The following is a 21,470-nucleotide window of genomic DNA, read 5'->3' as shown; positions in this document are numbered from 1 at the left end:
TCGTCGGGCCGAGGTGACGCTCTACCCATTTGAGCTCGCTGCTCGGTCGGGAGCAGACGAGCGGACCGGAAGCTCGAGGCTAGCGGGTCATTCCGCCGGACGTTCTACCCGGCGGGCCGCGGCCTCGCTGCCTCGGCGGAGGACTGACGGCAGGGAGCCGGCGGAGGCGGGGGAGAGAGAAGATGGCGGAGGCCTCGGCGGCGGCGGCGGCCGCCGTGTCCCAGCACCGCTTCTTCTGCCACAGCTGCAAGGGGGAGGTCAGCCCCAAGCTGCCGGTAAGCGCCGGGGGTTGGGGGGGGCTCCAGCGGGGACGGGGGAGGCGGGGGGAGGCCGAGGCCTCTCAGCGCCGGTGCCCCCCCGGCGGGGGCGGGCCGGGCTGGGCTGGCCCCGGGAGTGAGGGGCTCATCCCCGTTCTCTCCCCTTCCCCCCCCTCCGCCCCGAATCTCCCCTTGGGGGGGGACGACTGTTTGGGGTTCAGCCTGGAAGGGGTGTTATCCCCCCAGGCCCTGCAGGGAGGGGTGACCCCCACCCTCCAATCCCCTCCCTGACCTTTGTGGGAAGGGGTGTTCCCTTCAAACCCTACAGGCAGGGGAGCCCCCCCATCACTTTGTTGACCCCCGTAGGGAAGGGGTACCCCCCTCTCCCCCCTCATCCTGTGGGGAAGGGGTGTCCCCTGGAATAGGGCTGCCCTGCAAAGTCTCGGGGGCTGGGGTGATACCCCCAAACTTTCCTGAACCCTGCAGGGAAAGGGTGACCCCAAAATCCCCCAGGGAAGGGGAGTGGTTCTCCAGAACCCCGGTGTTTAGGGGTGACCCCCTGCCCCCCCAGGCCCTGTAGAAAGGGGTGAGCTCTCAAATCCTGCTGAACCGTGTGGGGGCAAGGTGTCCCCCCAGTCCTGCTGACTGCGGTGACTCCCCCAGTACTCTGAGGACAGGTTGACCCACACCCCGACATCCTTAGGGCTGTAGGAGAGGGTGAGTCCTCTGGTCCTTTTGTGAAGCGCTGTTGTCCCTGCAGAAGACTGCAGAGAGCAGCTGGGGGGGCTGTATGTGGCCCCCTCCCAGGGGTGACCCCCAGTTCTCACCCCTTAACTGAGCCAGCGAGGGGTTCTTCATAGTGCTGCCCCTCTGGGTGAGGGGACTGCCAACCTGTTGGGACTGAGACCCACGTGTCTGGGGAGCCCAACACCCCCAAGCCCCAAAGCGGGGAGCAAGGAGGTGACAAATCCCCGAGGCCCCTCAGCAAAGCAGCTCAAAGTGGGTCTGGGCTGGGGTGACTTTAATATTCCTCCTCCCTGTATTTGGGTTCTGAGGATGGAAGGTTTGGCTTGTGATTGCTGAGGCTGGGGGACGTTTTGGGGAGGAGCAGGACTGGGCTGATGCCCCTGTTCCCTGTGGCGGTGGGTATAATCCCAGTGCCCAGGCTGGGAAGGGGTAGGGGCAGGACGGGGGGAAACTGGGGGGTGCAGACAGGGCTGGCGTGTGGGGCAGCAGAAGGAGGAGGTGAACCGGGCGGCCACCTTCATCCGGCTGCCTGTGTCCTTTCCTGGCTGAGCAGCATGGGACAGCGGGGAGATGTCTCAGCTGCCGTTATCCATGGGCTGTGTCTACATCCAAGTCCGATTCACGAGCTGTCCTTGCTCTGCTGCTGGTCGGGGACCACATCTCCTGTCACCTGCAGGCACTCCAGGGTCTGCAGGCAGGGAGTCGTCAGCTGCATTAACCCGAAAAGTTCATTTCTGAGCTGCGAGCTGTGGGTTTTCTCTGCTTCTTTAAAGTCCAAGGGTGGTGGAGCCCTCCCTGTCCTTCCCTGTCACCAAGGCAGGAGTGAGGCTGCGTGCAGACCCCGCAGGCACCGAGCCCCCTTCCCTGATTTCTGTAAAATCCAGGCAAATGCAGGGATGCGGCCCCTCGTCAGCAAGAGAGGGGCACGCAGGCTCCGAAAGCGCTTGCACCTGGAGCGGGTGAGGGCCCCGGCACAGCCTCCAGCGGGGGCTTCTGCAGGCAGGAGCAGCCCCCTGAGGCTTGTCCTCATCCAACGGGATGCAAGTCATATATCTGCATCCTGATCCATCCCAACTCCTCTGGAGCCGGTAGCTTCACCTTTGGGTGCTTCTCCTCCCTCCTGTCTCAAATTTTGCTCCACTCTCTTTTTGCACCATTTCCATCTGTTGCTGACTTCGGCACTTTACCCTCCAGTATACAAAATCAACTTTGTTAAATGAATTACTGTCCAAAACCTGCTCAAACCCCACCTGTCCCCAAGACTCGGGCTTTCCTGGTGCCTCAATAGTCTTTCTGGTTTGTCCTGGGAGCAAAACTCCAGGCCTGCGCCATGAAATACCTTTACGTCAAACCTCCACTGGTTTTTCCTTTGCTGGGATCCGGCATGCCGTGAGCGGTTTTCTTCGCTTCTATATCGGGAGCCCAGGCGGACCGAAGTCCCTTCTGCTTTGCGTGGGCATTAAAGAGGTCGCCGCATCCTCTGCCTGCAGGATGGCTTGCCCAGCTCTCCCGGCGTGTCTTGCTCCAGTTTCTATTTCAAGAGCACCCAGAAACCCAGCTCAGGGTTGAGGCCTCGGTGGAGGCTGTTGTTTTGCCTTTCCCGCTGGGCTCTGCTCTCGTTCCCCTCTGGAGATGGCTGGATTTTGGTAGGGATAAGCATCGTAGAGCTTTTGGTGGGTCTAGAAATGCAGGTTGTTACAGTCTGGGTATTAAAACATCTATTTAGAGCTTGTTCCTGCTGAGGTAATGAATCGTTTTGCTCTTTTGAGATCTCTGGTCGTCTTCTGGCCTGGCCCCGGGGTGGGGACGGACAGGTTCCCAGTGACCTGCTGGGGACTGTCAGGCATCCCCAAACCTGTTCCTTCACGTCATCCCTTTGAAGGAAAACCTACCCAGAACTTCCTTGTGCCCTTCCCCAGATGGTTGACTCGACCGGGAGAGGCTTTTGCCATCTTTACTCGGCGCTCAGATGTGCTTTGAGGAGCATCGGTGCTGTCCCCATGGCCTGGGGACAGTTAGCGTAGAGGTGTTGCCTCAACCCCCGGCTGTGGGGAGGACATGGCCATGGGGCTGCTCTGCCCATGCTTGGAACGGGGTGATTTTGGGAGCTGCTTTTGCTGCTTCCCTTTGGTCTGCCCTTGGAGGGTCCCCTCGTCCCTCCCGGCTGTGTGGCCGTCACCCTGCCTTGCAGGAGGAGCACTGGCTGTGTGCACCCCAGTCTGACCCAGCACTGATTTCTTTTGGGTCAGTAACTCCGTGCCTCAGTTTACCTCCAGCAGAGCAATTAGTGGCTTTGTGGGGGAGGATCTACAAAACCAAAAGTGATAAATTAGGAGAAGCTGGACCCGTTTGCTGGGACCGGGACACAGTCCCGTGCCCCCGACCTCTTTTTCTCTCACCCCAGACAAGTAACTTCTCTCCCTGTCTTTGCAAAAACAAAACAAATGCTGAGCACACGGGTTTTAAGTTTTTTAACTGCTTTCACCAGGATAATGGTGACCTAAACTAAAACCCCGGCTGCAGATCGTTCCTCTGTCCGAGAGGTTTTTCTTCATACCCACCCCCTCTGAGCAAGAGCTCATCAGGCAAGATTTAGAGGTGCGGGGCCACTGCCTCCTTCCAGAGCGGGCATGCAGCTGCCGTGGCATTCATCGCCATTGCCGGGACCTGGCCAGGGCTCCCAGCAGATCGGTTTTAGATGCAGCAGTCATCCTCGGCGGAGCTGCTGCGTCTTCTCGCTTCAGCAGTGACCTGCCACCTCCCAGAGAGCAGGCAGAGGTGGCGTAAACTTCACTCCCTGCCTACGCACCCTGAAACGTGGATGCTCTGAGCAAGGACAGCACCTCCACAGGGCATCTCTGGCACTTTTGGGGCGGTCGGGGGCTTGCCCCCATGTCGGCAGGAGCTTGTAGTGCTAATGGGAGGGTGGGTTGGGAGGGCTTGCGTTGGGTCTTTGACGGGCTTGCGTTGGGTCTTTGACGGGCTTGCGTTGGGTCTTTGACGGGCTTGCGTTGGGTCTTTGACGGGCTTGCGTTGGGTTGCTTGCTGCCCGAGCAGCAGGATTGCAGCCCTGGTCTGATGCCGAGGAGACGGCTGATGTTTAACGATATCCCCTGCCGGCTATTTCAATACGCTGCATGTGCCCGGCGCCTGTCCTGTCGGGGCTGCAGCCCTGCGGATCTGTTTTTCTTTTAAAGCGAGGAGGAAAAACCCAAGAAAGAGAGAACGCCTGGCTGGATGAGAGGCAAAGCTGAGCAGGGATTTCAGCTCCTGCAGTGCCAGCTGCTGCCGTGTGCTTGTTTCGGTGCTGCCCTCCCCAGAGGTGATGGAAGGCGGGTGGAGCGATCCCCCCTGCTCGTCCCTGCCGTGGCCGGCTGGTTTCACCCGTGCTGGGCTCCTGTCCCCGACAAAATATCCCGACCCCTTCGCTGGTGTGAAGGCAGGCGGTCTCAGCTGGGAGTGAGCCAGGAGAGGAGCTGTTCTCGCTTCGCGTTCCTTTACCCTTGAAGAGCTCTGGATGAACGCCGAGGATGACAGACCTTCCACCCGGTGTCGTGCATGGTTAAAAGCTGCCACCCGGCTGTCCGGCATTTCGGTGATGGAGTTTCACTTGCGCTCAGCGCAGCTCAAAGAAATGCTTGAATTGGCTGATGAACCCTGTGGCAATGCTGAAATGGAGTCAAGGTTGGGATGTGATAGTCCCCATCTGTAACACCGGTGACGATGTGATTAATATTTATAGTGAAGGTGTGTCTGCGTCTCTCCGAAGGCTCTGTCCTGGCTCCAGGGGGAAGAAGCAGCGGCAAGTTCTGAGGTCAGGTCCTGGGGCAGAGGAGGCGGCGCGTGGCTTTGTACGGGAGCACGCAGGTAAGGGGGGTGTTGTCCCAGAGCGTTTGATGTCACCTGCTGCCTGGTGTGACAACTGCTTCGTCTACTCTTGGCAAAAGAGTTTAAAAACTAAAGCAGTTTAAAAACTCAGTTCCTAACTGAGGGTTAAGACGTGTGAAGCTCAACCTTTCTGTGAGCTGCGGTTTAATTGTGTGGCTCTGAAGCGCTGAATTAGGGTGAGTTCTCTGGGTTTCTCTCTTGTCGAATACATATGTCAAATATATACCATATACTTCATTTAATGCAAGGAGCAGCTGCCCCTCGGGTGAAGCCGGTTTGGACAGCGCAGAGTGATGTCGCCCTGTACTTAAAGACGAGGAGTAAATATTGTTGCAGCTGTGGGGATTACAGGAGGGATATTTAATTTGGGAAAGACAAATGAGTCAATCCAAGCCCGGGGTGGTGGAGCTGAGTTCTCCTGCCTGTAGCAGCCTGGTGAAGAGAGGGGAAGGTAGTGAAGTTACGTCCAGGGTTAGAGCTGTGGGGTGAGCTCGTGGCCATCAAGAGAAGGACAAGCGACCAAAGGAGAAGCGCGCACAGCTGCTGGATGGAGCAAGAGTCGGGAAAAACTTCTCAGCTTGCCTTATTATCTCTCCTTCGTCACAGTCTGTGCCTCGCTGATCAGGGAGCTTGCTTTGATGTCTCCTCTCCAAGTTGCCGGTGCCTGGAATAGCCATGAGAACACGACAAGGGGACGGTTTGAGTCCTGCTGTGAGGGCGAGGGTGACAAACTAACATGGTTACCTGCGGGGCTGCGGCCACGGCTGCTGGGAGCAGCTCGGGTTTGGTGCCTCAGCCGGAAAGATGCTGACGGTGCTGAAAGCGCCGTGCCGGAGGGCTGAGCCGGCAGGACAGTCTGGGCTGCGGAAGGGACGTGCCTGTGCAACGGTGGCCTCTCCAGGACAGACCGCTCCCCTGAGCAGGGTGCGGCGGTGATGGGGGCAGTTGGTGGTTCCTGGCTTGCTGTGCATCCCGGTGGGACAATGAAGAGGGCGAAGGCATGAGCGGTGCCTCTGCCAGAGCCTGGCCACGTGCCTTGCGTCGCCTGCTCAGCCCGAGAACCCAAACCGCACTGTGGATGGACCAAAGCAACCTGCACATCGCTTTTCCTGGTGCTTTGTAGCCTTTAAATTCAGTTTTCTGTGGGGACCTCAAAATTTCGACTGGTTTGCTGCCACGCAGCTTCACTTGCTTCTTAATTGGATTCTCACTTGCATCTTGCCCTCTGTTTTGGGGGCGAAGGGAGGCTTGGCCTCCACCTGGCTGTACGGACCCACAAACCGGAGGCTGAAGCACCACCGAGTCCGTCGCTTCTGCCCCGAGGTAGGATCAAGTCTGGCAACATCGCTCCTGACAGACGCGCTTGGGCTAGACGTGTGTGTGCCACCCAGTTCTGGCTGCTTAGGAAATCAGCTGGCTGCTTTCCTCTAGCTAACGAGCGCGCGTCTCTTGTGAGCAGGGCACAGCGGGCTCCCGTCGGGCAGAGCCGCAGGCAGCGAGGGCTCCTGCTGGGATTTTCTTTTCTTTTCCTTCTGCGAAACACAGACCGCCAGGCTGACGGGGAGTGGGAGCCATAGGATGCTGTCAGTCCTTCCCCGGAAAGTCTTTTTCTTTGCGCTGTGGCTGGATCCTGCTTGGGGAATGAGGTCGCTGCGCTCACCGAAACGGTCGCAGTGGCAGTTTTTGGGAGGTGGGGCGCCCGTCGAGCTCCTTCTGTGCAGGCAGGAGGCTCCGGCAGAGATGGGGGCTGCCCTGTGCGTCCCTAAACCTCTCGCAGAAAGCAGGGAGGTAAAACGAAGGGCTCGTGCTTCTCCGTGGATGCGGTGGCTCTGCAGTATCTCACCCACCTCCCGGCGTCTGTTCTGGTTTCCCTTCTCCCTCCCCCCTGTTGCTATTTATCCCAAATGCCATTTTTATCTCTCTTCATGCTCTGACTATACATTCGAGCTTCTGGGCAAGATGCTGGTAATTTCCATACAGATTATAACATAAAAAGAAACATTCAAAAGCTTCCAGAAACGCATCAGACCTGCAGTGTCCCCGATGGCACGGCCTGCTGCTAAGTTTAGAGAGGGGAAAAAAAAAAAAAAGAGAGAGAAAAATCTTTCTAACGTGGTCGTTTTGACAGGGAAAATGCTGAAAATGAATTAAGTGAAGGACTTTTAGACAGCGCAGAATGTCCTCCTGCTTCGGTATCGCTCTGAAGTCTGGTGGTATGGTATGAAATGAGATGGTATAGTACAAAATGAGCTTTTTGACCCCAGTATTTTAGTGCCTAGCTTTTGATCCCGTACGTATTCATTACTTTTAAGAAATGCCAGGCATTCACTGCTCCTCGCTTCTCGTTTGCACTTGGGACGCAGCCTCTCCGCAGAGGGACACCTCTGCGTTTCGCAGAGCCTTTCCCACCCAAAGAAGAGCTCTTTTTTTCTTTCTCCCTGTATTGTAATCTTTGTTCGGAGGTGGGTCCGTGCTGCACCCCCCCGCCTTCCCGGCCACGCTGCCGGCCACGCTCTCTGTGGTGGCATTTAGCCCCACAATTTGCTCCCACGCAGAACTGAGCAATGCACGTCCCTCTTTCAAACCCGCGCCTCTGTTCTCGTTAGCCTGGCAATTCACGGATGCAAAGCCGAAAGCCCCAGAGAGATTGATTTTTTTCCTTTTTTTTTTTTTTTTTTTTTTCTTTCCCTTTTTAAGAGCTCATCACCCATCAGTTCCCATTATACTCAAGGCTGGAGTTCTTTTGAAAATATACCGCGTGTTTGGCTGCCTGAAATGGGCCTTTGTGAAAACCTGTGCTCCACCTCTCCCGTCGCGGGCTGGGGCATCACGAAGGTTTTTGGGAGCGAAGCTGCTGCGGGCAGCCCCCCGCCGCGCTCTTCTCCATCCCCAAAGCCGCTCCAGCTGCCGAGCGAGGTGCCCCTCCATAAGCCCAGCACCTGCTGAACATTGCCAAATTGCTAATTATGGCAAAAAGCAAAATGAGATCGATTGAGGTGTCTGGAGGGCTGATGTGCCATTCCCAGGGAAGTACAGATTCGGTGGGAAAATGATACGGAGCTGTGCGGCGAGAGGGGACGGGGAGGCGAAGCTTGCGTAACGCAAAAGCGGGGGGGGGGGGGGAAAAGATGTGGGTGAATTTGGAGCTGTCTCCGCAAAAGCGTTGTGTTACAGGTCTGGGAGATGTCTCGCTGCGCCCCGGCTCTGGTAACGCTGCGCCAGGAATTCGATCGCTCCTCGAGCTCGGCGGGGCATCGGGAGTTCAAAGGAGGAGTTGGGCTGCATGGAGCAACCGGTGCGCCGCTGGCGTGGGCGTACGTCTTATCTCTCCTCTTCCTTGTCAGGCTTCGGGTTTAGGTAGCAGGATTCGACACCCAGGGCTCGAGGCTGTGGTTCGCAGGACGCTGGCCCGGGTTTTATCTGTGGTCTGGGAAGCGTGAGTAAAGAAAGCAAGACTCTTTATCAGGAGGCTTTATTTTTGGACTGAGATCCCACAAATCACGGGTTGGAAAAGGACTGCCCAGAGCGTGGCGTTTTTGGGAGCGCCCTGTCTCCTGCCGCCCTGCAGCGGGACGGGAGGGTCTGGATGTGCTTTTTGGTTTTGGCAATGTTCTGCCCTAAATTGAAGGAGATCCACAGCTCTGGGACAGAATGAAAAGGGAGAAAACTTTTCTCCTGTAAAGAAATCTTCCCCCCTGCTCTTAAAAGCTGCAGCTGCCTCCGCGGTTCCCTGCCAGCAGCTTTTCCGTTCGCTGGTGCCGAACCCAGGATCGCCGCGTGGTCGTGCAGCTGGATCTGCCTTTCTCTCGGGTGAAGGATGGCGAGGATGCTCTCTTTTTGGGGAGCAGTCCTTTTATTTCTTCTGGTGGATAAATAGCTGGCAAACTGAGCGTTGCTGTGCCGATGCCGCGAGGATGGAGCCCTTCTTCCCTTTCCCTGCCCCGGCTGATATTCCCTGTGTCCCTGTTTGCCCTGGGCAGGGGTGTCCCTGCTTGGTAATGCCGTGGAGGGCAAAGACCCGCAGGGGGATGTGAATTTTTCTCCCTCGGCGGGTTTGCAGGAGGGCTGGAGGCGGGGAGGCTGGATAATGGCTTTTCCCCACCCTTTACGCAGATCTTGCGCTTCGGTAGCCCCAGGTGAGCACGGGCTGAGGAGATCAGAGGAGCCACGGGGGGTTTTCCCTCTCCTTATGGATTGGGAGGTGATGGGGGGGTATCCGTAGGGTCCTGAGTTCAGGGCACTGCTGCGAGGTGGACCCAGAGGTGCCTCTTCTCCGTGCTCTGGCTGTGCACGTCTGTCCGTCCATCTGCCCAGCCTGGCTTCTTACTACCTTCTCCCTGCAGCAGATCCCGCTTTCACGGCTCTAGCAGCATATTCCAGAGTGGGGATGCCTCTGGATTATCCAGTTCCCTCTCTCCCATCCTTAAAAGCTTTGGAGCCGCAGAGCAAGCCCATCCGCCTCCATCCTGCTTTACTGGTGACCAGCACTTTGCTGCTGGTCTGGCAGCGCCGTGGCTGGCAGGGCCGGCTCGGAGGGGGCCGGCGGTGGGAAAGGTGCATGTTTGAGCCTTTTGCATTGGGATTTTGTGGCCTCGGGAGAAACTATTATTTCGTCCAGGTGATATGCCAGGGAAAGCAGCCCCGGGGCTGCATGTTCCCTTCTCTGCGGCCCAAATCGTTCACTTGGTAAAGGGCTGGCGTGCTCGGGGGGAGGGCAGAGCAGCGGGCAGAGGTGGTATCAGTGGTCGGTAGCCGGTGAGCCTGGCTTACGTATGGAGTACCCATTTATGAAAATGGTTTGGTGGAAAAAAGTAAAAAAATATTTATTTTCTGGCTTTGGTAGTTGCAGAGTGTCTCTGTAAGTTCCCCACGAGAACCGTCTTCCCTGCGGTGCGAGCGGCAGCAAATCCAGCTCCGCATCAGACCTGCGTTACCAGCAGCTCGTCGGCTTTCTGACACCGGTTTAATTGATATGACTCGCTTTCCGTCACCGCGGCTGGGAACTGGACTGGTCCCGGTGCTTTGCAGCTGGCTTGGAAATGGCTCTTTTTCTTAAATGTCATTATCTGGACAGGCCTGAGGCTGTTCGTGTGTTGGTTTTGTTAATTTATTTTAATTCGGTCCGCCACTAACATTGCGTGATCTTGATAAGGGCGTTTTTCTGTTCTCCAATTGTCAATTGAGGTTAATAATACCTGCCATAAGCACCGGGCTTTGAAATCTTCTTAATGACACCCAAACTCTGGTCTTCCAGGGTGACTTTACAGGGAGGTGGAGCTCAGGAATCCACGTTGCGCTCCTGACGCGTCACTTTTCGCGCTCTTTTTCCTGAAATCGCAAGCTGCTTGGCGGCTAAACCCGGTTTCCTCTGTCTTTACAGGAGTACACTTGCCCGAGATGTGAATCTGGCTTTATCGAAGAAGTCACAGATGATTCCAGGTATCGTACCCATCGATACACCGCTTGTTTTACCGCACGCGTACATTTCTTCTGGGTTCGTAAGATGCCTGATGTAAAGCTTCTAAAAGCTGTGGACAACAAGGACGAAATAAGGAATGCAAAAGGAAAGCTTGTATGTCAGTGCGAATTTGGACTTAATACCGGAGGAGACTGAAAATACAAGTGGCGGTCGGTCTCGTGCTAGAGCCACGTGGAGGGGTTTGGGGAATGCTTCTGAGAAGATGGGAGTTGTGAATTAAGGCTGTACAAGGTCCTGTGAACGAAGATGCTTACAGGTTTTTGAGGCCTGTTTCTTTGGTCTCGTAGAGTGAAAAGCATTATATTTTTAGGAATCACGCTTGAACCTCAGTGACTCACGGGACCTTTTTGCCTCTGTCTCCCGACCGTGTCTCTAATCTCACAGCTGAGGCCAAGAGGGAAAGAAATACCTTTTCTCTCTAGGATTTGGTCTTTGGTCACCCAGCAGAACATGCTGCCGGCAGCTTAGGCATCCAAAATGATGCCTGTTCTGTCCTCACTGTATTCAGTCTTGAGTAATTGCTGGGAAAACTGCTTTATTTGGGTTGGGGGCAGGCAAGATGAAAGTGCACGTGGTTACGTGAACCTTTGCTGTCTGAGACATGCCGCAGCAGGAATTTGTGGACGGGGAGAGGACTTAATGTCACACTACATCTTCTTCTTAAATATAAGCGTATACCTGTCACTTAAGGCAAGAGTGGAGGGGTCCTCTGGGGCACACGATCCCGTTTGCAGGATGCTCCATCTCAAACGCCTCCTCTTAGGAGGCTCCGCCAAAGAGCGGATAGTTAGAAACCCGGTTTCTTCCAGGGCCGGGTTGTGCATAGCGTGCTGGCACATAACCAAGCCCTTTAACTTCAGTAGTCCTTTTCGGTCTGTAGGAATTACTCCGCTGTGCTCGCACAGGCGGGCTCGGTTTGCTCATCCCTTCCCCTCTCAGACCACACGGGGACTGTCTTGCTCACACGAGCTCCCGTCTGTATTTAATTCCGGGAGGGGAGCTGGTTTCTGGAGGGGTGACCTGCTCTCACTCGCCTGTTTTTCTTCAGTTTTCTAGATGGCAGCGGCATAGACGACGGCCCATCCACACAGTTCGCAGAGGTGAGTTCTGCCGTCGTGCTTTCGTGTTTTCAAACTAGCAATGAAGAGGTTTTGAGTCTCGCCTCCGGGTGCAGGACGCGAAGGCACCTTCGCTTGCTGCCTTGTAAAAAAGACAGGTGATCTTCCCAAGAGTTTTCAGGAACTTGGCAGGTTTTGAGGAGACTGTTGACACCGCCAGAAGTTTGCTCACTGGGCAGGGCAGGAAAAGAAGGACGGTGGAAAGACGTGCTGGCAGATGCCGGGCCGTGTGTCGGTGGTGCTCAGCCAGCCAGGGAGGGTGTTGCCCGACTGCCCTTTCCTCCCTGCTCGTTGCTGCTCTGAGCTTTACCAGAACCACAACTGTCTAAAAAGTCCAAACTTGGAACAAAATCTGTGTCTTGTAATTCAGTTGCGGGGGCCTCAGTGCGGCGAGGGCTGGAAGCCTCTTTTCTTACCCCGGTAGCTAAAATCTCGAAGAGCCAGGCACGTGCCGACAGCCTGAGTGGAACTCCGCGAATACGCACCCTGAACTCGTGCTGGGGCCTCTCCTGAGTCACCCTGCGCTCGTGGCTGCGGCGGCAGATCCTCTTCCAGACCCCGGGGAAGGAAGGGCGGCTTTAGTCTCTGATGGCAAGCTCCCTTCCTCAGGGCTCCATTTCCCTTCAGGAGTTCAGCCGAGCTGCGTGAAACAGATGGGAATAAAATTTCTCTGCGTCTCCGCTGCCAGCAGGCCTCGCTCAGAGATGGGGTTATTCGTTTGCTCAGTTGTTGAGGAGTTTTAACCGTTCCTCGGTCCTGCCGGGAGAGCTCCCCGATGTCTCGCGTCGCAGCTCCTCGGCCAGGGTTGTCCCCGGGTGGATTTGGGGGGTCTGTGTTGTTGCCGAGCCCTCCTTCGCGTGCTGCAGCAAAGCCACTGGGTTCAGTGCCAGAAACGGGGTCACCAAATAGCTGAAATTCCTCTACAGCTTTGTGTTTGGGATCTGGATCCCTCCTGTTTGCTTCCCCGTTCCCCGCGTACGGCTGGTTTGCCTCTCCTCCCCTCCGCTTCAGCTGGATCCGTTTATCTCCTGAACCGAACTGGTGCCTTTATATCGCTTCTCCCCAGCGCTGTATCCCAGAAATGCCCCTGTTTCACCGAGATAAAGTGATCTCGTCTTATAGCCCACGTGACGGTTTACAAAGAGCTTTGGGATGCCGCTGCACGAAAGGCGCTATGTAAATTTAAATGGCTTTTAGGATTAATAATAAATGAAAGTCTTCTCTCAGCAGTGCGGCTGCGGGCAGGGAGAGCTGTGTCTTGATCATAACCAGCAGGAGGACAAGCAAAACTCTCGTCTGCAGGGTATTAATTCAGAGAACAGGTCATAAACTTGACTTCCCCCTTTCCTCCGATACCGGATTGAACCGAGCAATGTAAGAGACTTGTAAAGCGAGCTAATTAGGTGTGAAATGGAAATTAAGCCACTCTGATCGTGTCATGACGCACGATGAGGGTCTAGTACAAATAAGAAGAGAACAGCCCTCGCGTTGCGCTCTGCAGCACTTCATTCCCGCAGTAAATCCGAGGGCACTGCTCCTTCGAATATCCCTTTTGCAGCGCGGAGCGCGGCCCGGGCGGATGGAGCGTGGGCAGCACCCTGCTCCCGCGTGGCACACGGAGGGTTTCTTGTCTGACGCTCCGTGTTTCGTTGTGTCCTACCAATCTTTTTTTTTTTTTTTTTTTTTCCCCCCCCCATAAACCCACATTATAAATCTTCAGTGCCCTCCTCAGCTGGTACGTTAAGCTGTGGGTAATCCGAATTGTGGAAGGAATAAAACCAAATGGGTTTTGCAGGTGAGGGTGGCCGAGGGGGCTCTCGGCTCCGAGCTGAGGCTCGGGATGAGGATGCTTTGCTCCGCGTTCCTGGGTGTTTTCGTGCGTGCCGTGGTTTCTCTGTGGGCCGGCAGCTCGCAGCAGGGAGTGTAGCCGGGAGCACCACAGGGATCCATTGGTGACCCCTCAGCAGCTCTTGATTTGTGTCCCTGCTCCCCCTCGGAGAGGCTCGGGGTCGGCAATTTGACTCGGGCGAGGTGCAGGTGGGTTTCTGCACCACCAGCAGCAGGTAGATCTGCTGTAGGGCCAAGAGATGGCTTTCCTCGTGTGGATGGACCCCACCGAACGGTGTTAGATGTGCAAGGCCTCTCACTGTCGGCTGTTTCATGCTGCTCCGTCCTGCCACGTCGGGTACGCTGGACTGGGGGACACAACCAGAGACACGAACCCTCCTTTTCAGGGCTGTAATTCGGTTCTTTCGGCCACATCTATTTGCCACCTGTGCCTGTGAGGACCCAGAGCACTCAATGAGCCCGTGGACGTGGGGACCTGGGTGTCCAGCAGTCTCTCTCCTCAAATTCCAGCCCTCGGACAGAGAGAGAGAGAGAGAGACGAGCCCTTGCAGTGCCCTGGGGTGGCCTAACAAAATATACGTTGTCAGGGATCTGCACGTAGCAGGAAAGAGCTGACGTGTTGGTCTTCCCGGGGGTTGTACATCTGATTAGCTTGGGCTATAATTAAGCGGTTTTGCCAGACTTTTTTCTGGGAGCCATGGTAACCAATATGAATTTGCTCAATTGCTTCTGTCGAGGTGGACTTCCCTGCCTCCGTGTGGGCAGCGGAGTCGCCGGGATTAGTGACGGAGCTGTACGTGGTTTGCATCTCCTTTTTTTCTCCCCCCCTCAGCTTTGGGACCATTTGGACCACACAATGTTCTTTCCCGACTTCAGACCCTTTCTGAGTAGCAGCTCACTGGATCAAGACAGCAGGGACAACGAGAGGGGCCACCAAGCCCACGCCGACCTCTGGGGACCAAGCCGACCTCCGCGATTGCCCATGACGCGGAGGTACAGATCCCGGGGCAGCTCGCGCCCCGACAGGTCTCCTGCTATCGAAGGGTGAGTGTCTAAATTACCCCCTGGAAGTGTTTCCCTCCCTCATCGGTGGAAAAATGTGGGATCTTGGGGAGAAAACCAGAAGAAATGGCATCCTGGCACTTATGGTAGACCCAGAAAAAGCAGGTTTGCACATCAGATGCTCTGCCCTTTGTCCCCCTCGGCACGAATCGAGGCTGCGTGGGGGGAAAGGTGGGTTTTGCCTGTACCGGTGCCAACCCTCGCCACAGGGAAACGAGTCAGTGCCCGGGAAACTCAGTCATTTCCTCTCCCAGCCCTCCCACGCTCCGATGAGTTAGCATCCCTTCTTCCTTCGAGCTGTGCCTCTGTCTCGGGGCTCGCCCTTCTGCGCAGGGATTTACCCGGGCGTGAGTCTCGCAGCGACGTGGCTACGATCGATGGGAGCAGTATTTCGTGTTTTGCTGCCCGTTCTTGCTAAACTGTTGCTGCCACCGTGTATTTGTTTGCTCAACTTGCTCTTTTTTTTTTTTTTTTTTTTTTCTCTCTTTCGATTCCTCCCTCTTTAGAATAATACAGCAGATCTTTGCAGGGTTTTTTGCAAACTCAGCGATTCCTGGCTCACAACACCCTTTTTCCTGGTGAGTAGCGAGTGTGGTTTAGACCATGGCTTTGGTTGTGGCTGCCCACACCAGTGAACAGCCGTGGTCTGGTGCCTGAGAGCTCCGTCTCCCCCAGCGTGGCTTCTCTGGGAGGACTGTTTAAACCTCGGAGCCGCTTGAGGGTGGGCGAAATGGCTTCCTTGACTCTCTGCTCCCGTCTGCAGGAGTGGGATGCTGCACTCAAATCCTGGGGACTACGCGTGGGGACAGAGCGGCCTTGATGCTATTGTCACCCAGGTAAGACCCGTGTGTGTCCCTGAGTGGAGAAAGTCCCAAGCCGGTTGGCCCCGGGCTTTGATCTGTGCCCGTCAATTTTTCTGCTCCGCTCTGCTCGGTGCCACTGCTGGAGACGAGCCCTGGGTTTCGGATGAGGACTAGAACAGACCATCGGTGTCTGGCTTGGTGGCTCCTTGTGCGCTGCCCCTTCAGAGGGTGTAGGAGCAGAGATTGGACCTTATTACTATGGACATACAGTATCTTAGTCCACCTCTTTGTCAGCCCACGCGTGGCACGAGGCTTGCAGGTGCCTTGCGACAGGCTCAGCAGAGGCCAAAGGTGAAAATCTCCAACGTCAGCCCCGGCGCTCTCGCCAAATTCAGCGATCCGCAGCCATGAGCCGTTTCCCCCCCTGTGGTTTGTGGAGGGATGAGCTGAGTCCGCTCCCGTTCCCTGGAAGCGTCGTCTGGCTCCTTTGAGGATCGGGGGTGTCCAGCCTCCATCCACAAACAGTCTCTTACAGGGCGTTGGCATCGCTGCGATGGGAAGAGCAGACGAAAGGTTTACTGAGAACTAATTTGGCTGCTGTTGTCGTGCTGACACCTCCTGAAAGCGCTTGGCAAAGCCATCTGCTGCCATTCATAAGTAGCCCCCGGCTTCCCGGGCTGCATCGCGCGCCCGTCTCGCCTGCCTTACTCACCGCTTCCCAAAATGAGCCCGCAGCCCACACGGCTGCTCGGAGACAGCACCTTCCTCCCACCCCGCACACCCAGCAGAGCGGAGCAAGCCCCGGCAAGTGCGGTGCGATGGAGTTGGTGTTGCAGTTCAGTTTTGGGCTGGGTGTGCGGCTCCGCTGGGCTCCTCGCTGGGTCCGGAGCAGCAGCCCTGCCCACCCCGGCATTTCGTGTCATCCCAGGCGTCTTAACGTGGCCTTCAGAGTTAGATGAGGCTCCTACAAATGCTTCTCTGCGCTCTCCCTGACCGTGCGTGAACCTGTTTGAGCTGATTGCCGGGTGAATCTAGGTCTGAACAGTACAAAATTCCTATGAGTCATGAAACTATAACACTGGGAAAAAAGGTGCTGTCAGCACCATTGCTGCAGCTCGAGCTCAGCCCGTGTGAAACCTCAGAGGCTCCGTGCAGGAAATACGGACCCACAGGAGCACAGACTCCTTGGGCTTGGTGGTGGTACTCCACTGAAGCTTCTCTTTATAGCCCTGGGAGGTCGCCCCGTTCCTCCTAACGCCCTGCTCAAGTCTCGGGAGAGGCAGAAGGTGCTCCATCTCCCTTGTTACCGCAGCACGAGGTTCTTCCTCTTCTCAAAACATCTCCGCCGACTGCCTTTCACTTCAAAATCCTCCAGGAGCAGCTTAGCACCCTCTCCCGTGGCCGTGACTCCCTTCCCACCCAGGCCCTTCAGCCCCCGACTGTTGGTGTAAAATATCTGGAGGGCAGCGGTACTAGAAGTGGCATTGCCGAGATTGGAGGTGTGAGAGTAAGGTCTGAGCACCAGAGGCGCTCCGTGCAGAGGAGGGAGCGGTCACCCGTGCACTGAATATCTAAGCCGGGATGAAATGGCCTCGGCTTGCTCCTGGGGTTGGGCGGTGGGAATGGTTTTGGCCCCGCCGGGGAAGCGGGCGGTGTCTGTCGCTTCAGTGGCTTCAGGAGCAGGTCAGAGCGCCCCGCAGGGACAGGCCGGGCTGAGCTGCTCGTACCCGCCTGGCTGGTGGTGGGACGCAGCGCTCTCCGTGCTCTGTGTTTGTACGCCGATGCTCTGCACGGCAAAGCCCTGTCCCTACTCCTGAGCACAGCGTGTTTTCTCCTCCGCAGCTCCTGGGGCAGCTGGAAAACACGGGACCACCTCCAGCCGACAAAGAGAAGATCTCATCTCTCCCGACAGTGACAGTAACTCAGGAACAAGTCGGTAGGTGAAATCGCCGCTGGTGTCCGGTGTCACTCATCGCCTGATGCTTTGGCGTACGCGTCCTGGGCTCCCCCACTCCCTCTTTGCTGTGTCCTCGTGCTTCCCTGGCTGCTGCGGGAGGGCGGGAGGCAGCGCTGCTCCGTCCGCCTCAATTACTGTCTAGACTCGGGCTGGAAACACTCCTCTCTTCCAGCTCAGGCGATCCTGAGCGTTGCTGCTGCGGCTGCTGCCATCTCTGGTGTTCGCTTCTCCGGGGACTCTCAGGTCTGCGCCAGTTCAGGCCATCAGCAAAGACCTTCTTCCTTCTGCAGAGTGTTTGTGCAGTCCCCGAGCGCTGCGTTTTTTAGCCTACCAACCCCCTGATCGCTTTACCGTCTTCTGCAGTCTTCTGTTTGTGCTGGTGTTTATGGGCTCGTCAGAGCCGGGCTTGGCCTGTTGCTTTCTTCCCTTCCAAATTGGCTCGCAGCGGGGCTGGGAGACGAGGCGCTGAACGGATTCCTGCCCAGCCGCTCTGGAAATGTCACGTAAAACGCGCAGGTTCTCGCAGTGCAGCTGGCAGCGGAGACCTGTGGGTTTCTCATAGTGTTTATGGTTTTGCAATTAGCTCATCCCGGGGATTTTTCTCCCCGTGTTTGCGGAAGGCTGTCTCCCAAGGATCCCTTTCCCTCCGAGCTACTCTATTACTGGCAACTAAAATGCTCCATTAGAACAAACGGTTTGATTAGAAAAGCTGTTTCCACGCCAGATATTTTTATCTGGTGCTTTTTACGTACCCGTCTCTCCTCTTCTTGGCTGGCGAGCCCAGAAGCAGCTGAGTTTCCATGCTGTAATGCTGGGTCTCGCCTGGTGGGATTGCCGGCGCTGGGGCCGCGCGGCCCGGCGGGCGAGAGGCTGCGAGCTCGGGCTCCCTGTCTGCCTTCGCCTTACGGCCTCGGCAGGGAGGAAGAGGGCTCGGGATTTCACCGTCTCTCGCGGTCGGTGGCGCGCAGCGGCAGGATGCGCCGTGGCAGCGTCCCCCGCCGGCCTCGCGAGACTGCCCTTGCTCTGGGCGAGGACGTTTCGGCAGGGCTCGGCTCAAATACCCCTACTTTGGTGTATTTTTTTCCTTGCCAGTCGCGCGCAGGGAATTTCTCCGCTTTCTCAGAGAGCGTGCTGGACGCGAACGGCCCCTGGCTCGGGAAGGCCGGGGTCTGTATTCCCGACGAGCTGAACCCTCCCGCTTCACCCTCCTCCCTCTGCGCGTCTCTTCCAGATACGGGTTTGGAGTGTCCTGTGTGCAAAGAGGACTACACAGTCGCGGAGCAAGTTCGGCAGTTACCGTGCAATCACTTCTTCCACAGCAACTGCATCGTGCCGTGGTTAGAGCTGGTAAGAGCCTGCGGCCGCCGCACCGGGGGCTCCACGAGACGCCCCCGTCTCCGCGCCAAACCTGATGGGGCGAAACCCGTCTGGGCGGCATTTCCCTGAAGCTCCCGCGTTTTCTCTTGCAGCACGACACGTGTCCCGTCTGCAGGAAGAGCTTAAAAGGGGAAGATTCGACTCGGCAAACGCAAAACCCCGAGGCCTCAGCGAGTAACAGCTTTAGCAGTGAAAGCCAACTACACGATCGATGGACTTTCTGACGCTCGAGGGCTTCCCTGGGGGCTCCGGCCGCAGTATCGTTACTACAGATGTACATTGTATTATAATTCAAACAAAAACCGAGAGTAGCAGGAAATCTAGGGCAGGGGAGGGGACCCACCCTGCGGTATTACTGCGATGAGTGCTGTCTCTTTTCCTGAAACTTTAAAACTAGCATCTCCCAGCGAATCGCGTCTCCATCGGAATCGCCTCTTTAGTCCTAAATTCAGCGTCTTTTGAGTGATTTGACTTGATTTTATACTTGTGAAACCTTTACTTCAAACGTGGCCCTATTGAAGGAAGCAGAGGAGGGAGGGGGGGAGGTGAGCCGGTTTGGGGACCCCCCCGCCTGGGTCCCGAGGTCATTGCTGCTGCCTCTGTGTTGTCCTCCCCCTCCCCGGCAACGGTGGGAAAAGGTCCCCACTGCGGTGCTCCGTGGAGTAAAGGGGAGGGGGGGGGAAGGAGGGAAGAAGATTTTGGACCTCTCTCCTCCGCCCCCTTTCTCTGCCCCTCGAACCGGGTGGGTGGAATGGAATCCAGGAGGGGTTCCCCCCCTCTTCTCTTGAATTCGAGTGACGGTGTCTATGAAATAGCGGTGTCGGTTTTCTTAAGGGAGAGGCAGAGGTGAAGACGGAGGCGTGGAAGGGTCCGGAGCTCTTCCCGACGGCGTGTCGGCAGAGAGGAGCGCGCGAGGGACCCGCGGGAGCCCCCCCTCTCCCCGGTTCGGGGACCAGGAACGCACCCAGCAGGATTTTTCTGTCTTTGTCGTGGACTTTTTTTTTTGAGGGGGAGGGGGGGTCGTTTTTTTGGTTGGGGTTGGGTTTTTTTGGGTTTGTTTTTTTTTTTCTGGCCCTTCTCCATGTGCCTGTGTCCCCAGGTCTGTCCCAACCTGTCCGTCCCCCCTCCCAGTGAGTCGTTTAGGATCCTTAGCTGGCTTTGTATCATATGGACCACATTAAAGGCATCCTTTAGGAAACCAGACCTAACTGTGCGTAGCCATTTTAACGGCCGATTCCTCAGTGTTTAACACACGATCTTAATTCTCCCTTAGTCCCGTAACTAAGAGAATCTCTTTATTTTTGTGGATTTTTTTTTTCCCTTTGGGTTGTTTTTTTATTTTGTTTTGTTTTTTGTTTGTTTTTTTTTTTTTTTTCTCCATTTCTGTAACATTTCATCCATGTTTGACTCCTTGTTTTTATCGTCCGAATAACCTCCGTGCTTACGGCACCCACTAAACCACCACGTGGCAGTGTCAAACCCCCTCGGCTCGGCCCGGCAGCGGGCGGGAGGGAGAGGTAGGTCGCGTCTAAACATGTTGCCGCTTCGTTGCTGTAAACAGTGTACCACGTACACTCGATTTAAAACTAGTGTTTTGTTTGCTATTCAGTCAAATAAAGGCCTTTATAAAGAAGACCGGACGTGGACGAAAGATTGTTGGGGCTGGAAGAGGTGACCGAGGAGCTTGGGGAGCTCTTGGAGGGTGGAAATAACCTCCCGGGGTGGCCGTAAAGGGGCTTTTCTGCTGAGAAAAATTCTTTTTGGGGTGCTGGAGGGCAGCGGCTGAGCCCTGGGGAGGGGTGAGCGGCGGTGGTTGGAGGAATCGGCGTTGTCCTTTCTTGTGCCGCGGTGAGTCTGATCCTCCAGGACTGGGGGACTGAGACCCCCCCAGCCCCCTCCCGGCCGGGGACACGGTGCCCCCCGTCCCTCCCTCGTTTCGGGGGAAGGAACCCCGGGCGCTGGGGGAGGTGTTTTGTTTTTTTTGCTGGGACTTTGAAAATGCTGCTGGTTCCCGCAGGTCTCGGACCCCGCAGCGATGGGGGTTCGGCCGGAGTTCGGGGTGGGAGGATGCGCTGGCTCCTGCCCTGTACGCGGCCACCAGCCGTCTCCCCGCGACCTGCCGGGCTCCTTCCTGGCAAAGCAGCTCACGTTCTGCTCTCACACCCTCGTGACCGCCTCGTCCTGCTCTGCTCGCCCCCCCTCCCCCTTTAAAGCAGGGACACCCGCTCATCTTGGGATTTTGAGGGCCGGGATGGGAGTTTAGAGCCGATAAATGGCTCTGGGCCGCCTTGGTCGGTGACCACAAAAGGGAAAACGCTTTAACTGTGGCTGGAACCTGTTTTAAGTCTTTTCTTTGCTGGGTTTATCTCCTTTTTTTTCCCCCGTTATTTAGCGTTTCAGGCTCCCCCAAAGCACCCTGCGTGCAGGCTGAGTTTCGGGGACGGGGCGGGGGACGACGGAACCACACACCTCCCAGGGACATTTGGGGAGGCGCCACGTTTCTGCTCCTGGTTCCTCCCTCTCGCACACGGCGCGGCTCAGCCCTGAAGTGTCCGAAACGGGGGATTTCTTCCCCGTGGGGCAGAATTTAAGACAGACGAGTCGTCCATCCCCCCCACCCCGAGGAGGCACAGCTCTGCCGGGCAGGGCGCTGCGGGCACGGGGGGCGATGCCGAAGGCACCTGGGAGGGGGGTTTTGGGGTATCCAGCGGACACACACTCCTCACCCCACTATTCCTTTCTATTTTCTGGCTGTCACTGGTCTCGCTCCAGAGCGTCTCGGTGTTTTTTCCGGGAGGTGGAAGCGTTTTCTACTCCCGGAGCATCCCCGAGCGGCGCCAGGGATGCGGGTAGAGCGCGGCGGTGGGTACCACAGCCTCGAGCATCTCCGCGGGGGGCTGAGCTTTATTGGTGGAGCTGCTCCTTTCAGCCCGG

The 21,470-nt window shown here is 56.5% G+C and overlaps 1 protein-coding gene across 1 annotated transcript; it reads left to right on the top strand.

Annotated features, from left to right (window-relative positions):
- The first annotated feature begins 162 nt into the window (after positions 1-162).
- RNF115 (ring finger protein 115) lies at positions 163-20,169 on the top strand. The gene is made up of 9 exons (XM_082496141.1): positions 163-275; positions 10,273-10,331; positions 11,420-11,471; positions 14,170-14,381; positions 14,906-14,977; positions 15,163-15,235; positions 17,045-17,138; positions 18,391-18,506; positions 18,629-20,169. The coding sequence occupies exons 1-9, from the start codon at positions 183-185 to the stop codon at positions 18,758-18,760; spliced, it is 903 nt and encodes a 300-aa protein (XP_082352267.1). The 5' UTR covers positions 163-182; the 3' UTR covers positions 18,761-20,169.
- Positions 20,170-21,470: the final 1,301 nt, after the last annotated feature.

Source organism: Vanellus vanellus, assembly GCF_965231255.1.
Source record: "Vanellus vanellus genome assembly, chromosome: 27".
In the NCBI taxonomy this organism is placed as follows: domain Eukaryota; kingdom Metazoa; phylum Chordata; class Aves; order Charadriiformes; family Charadriidae; genus Vanellus; species Vanellus vanellus.
Note: the sequence above shows the minus strand (reverse complement) of the source record. Positions and strands in the feature narration are given on the sequence as shown.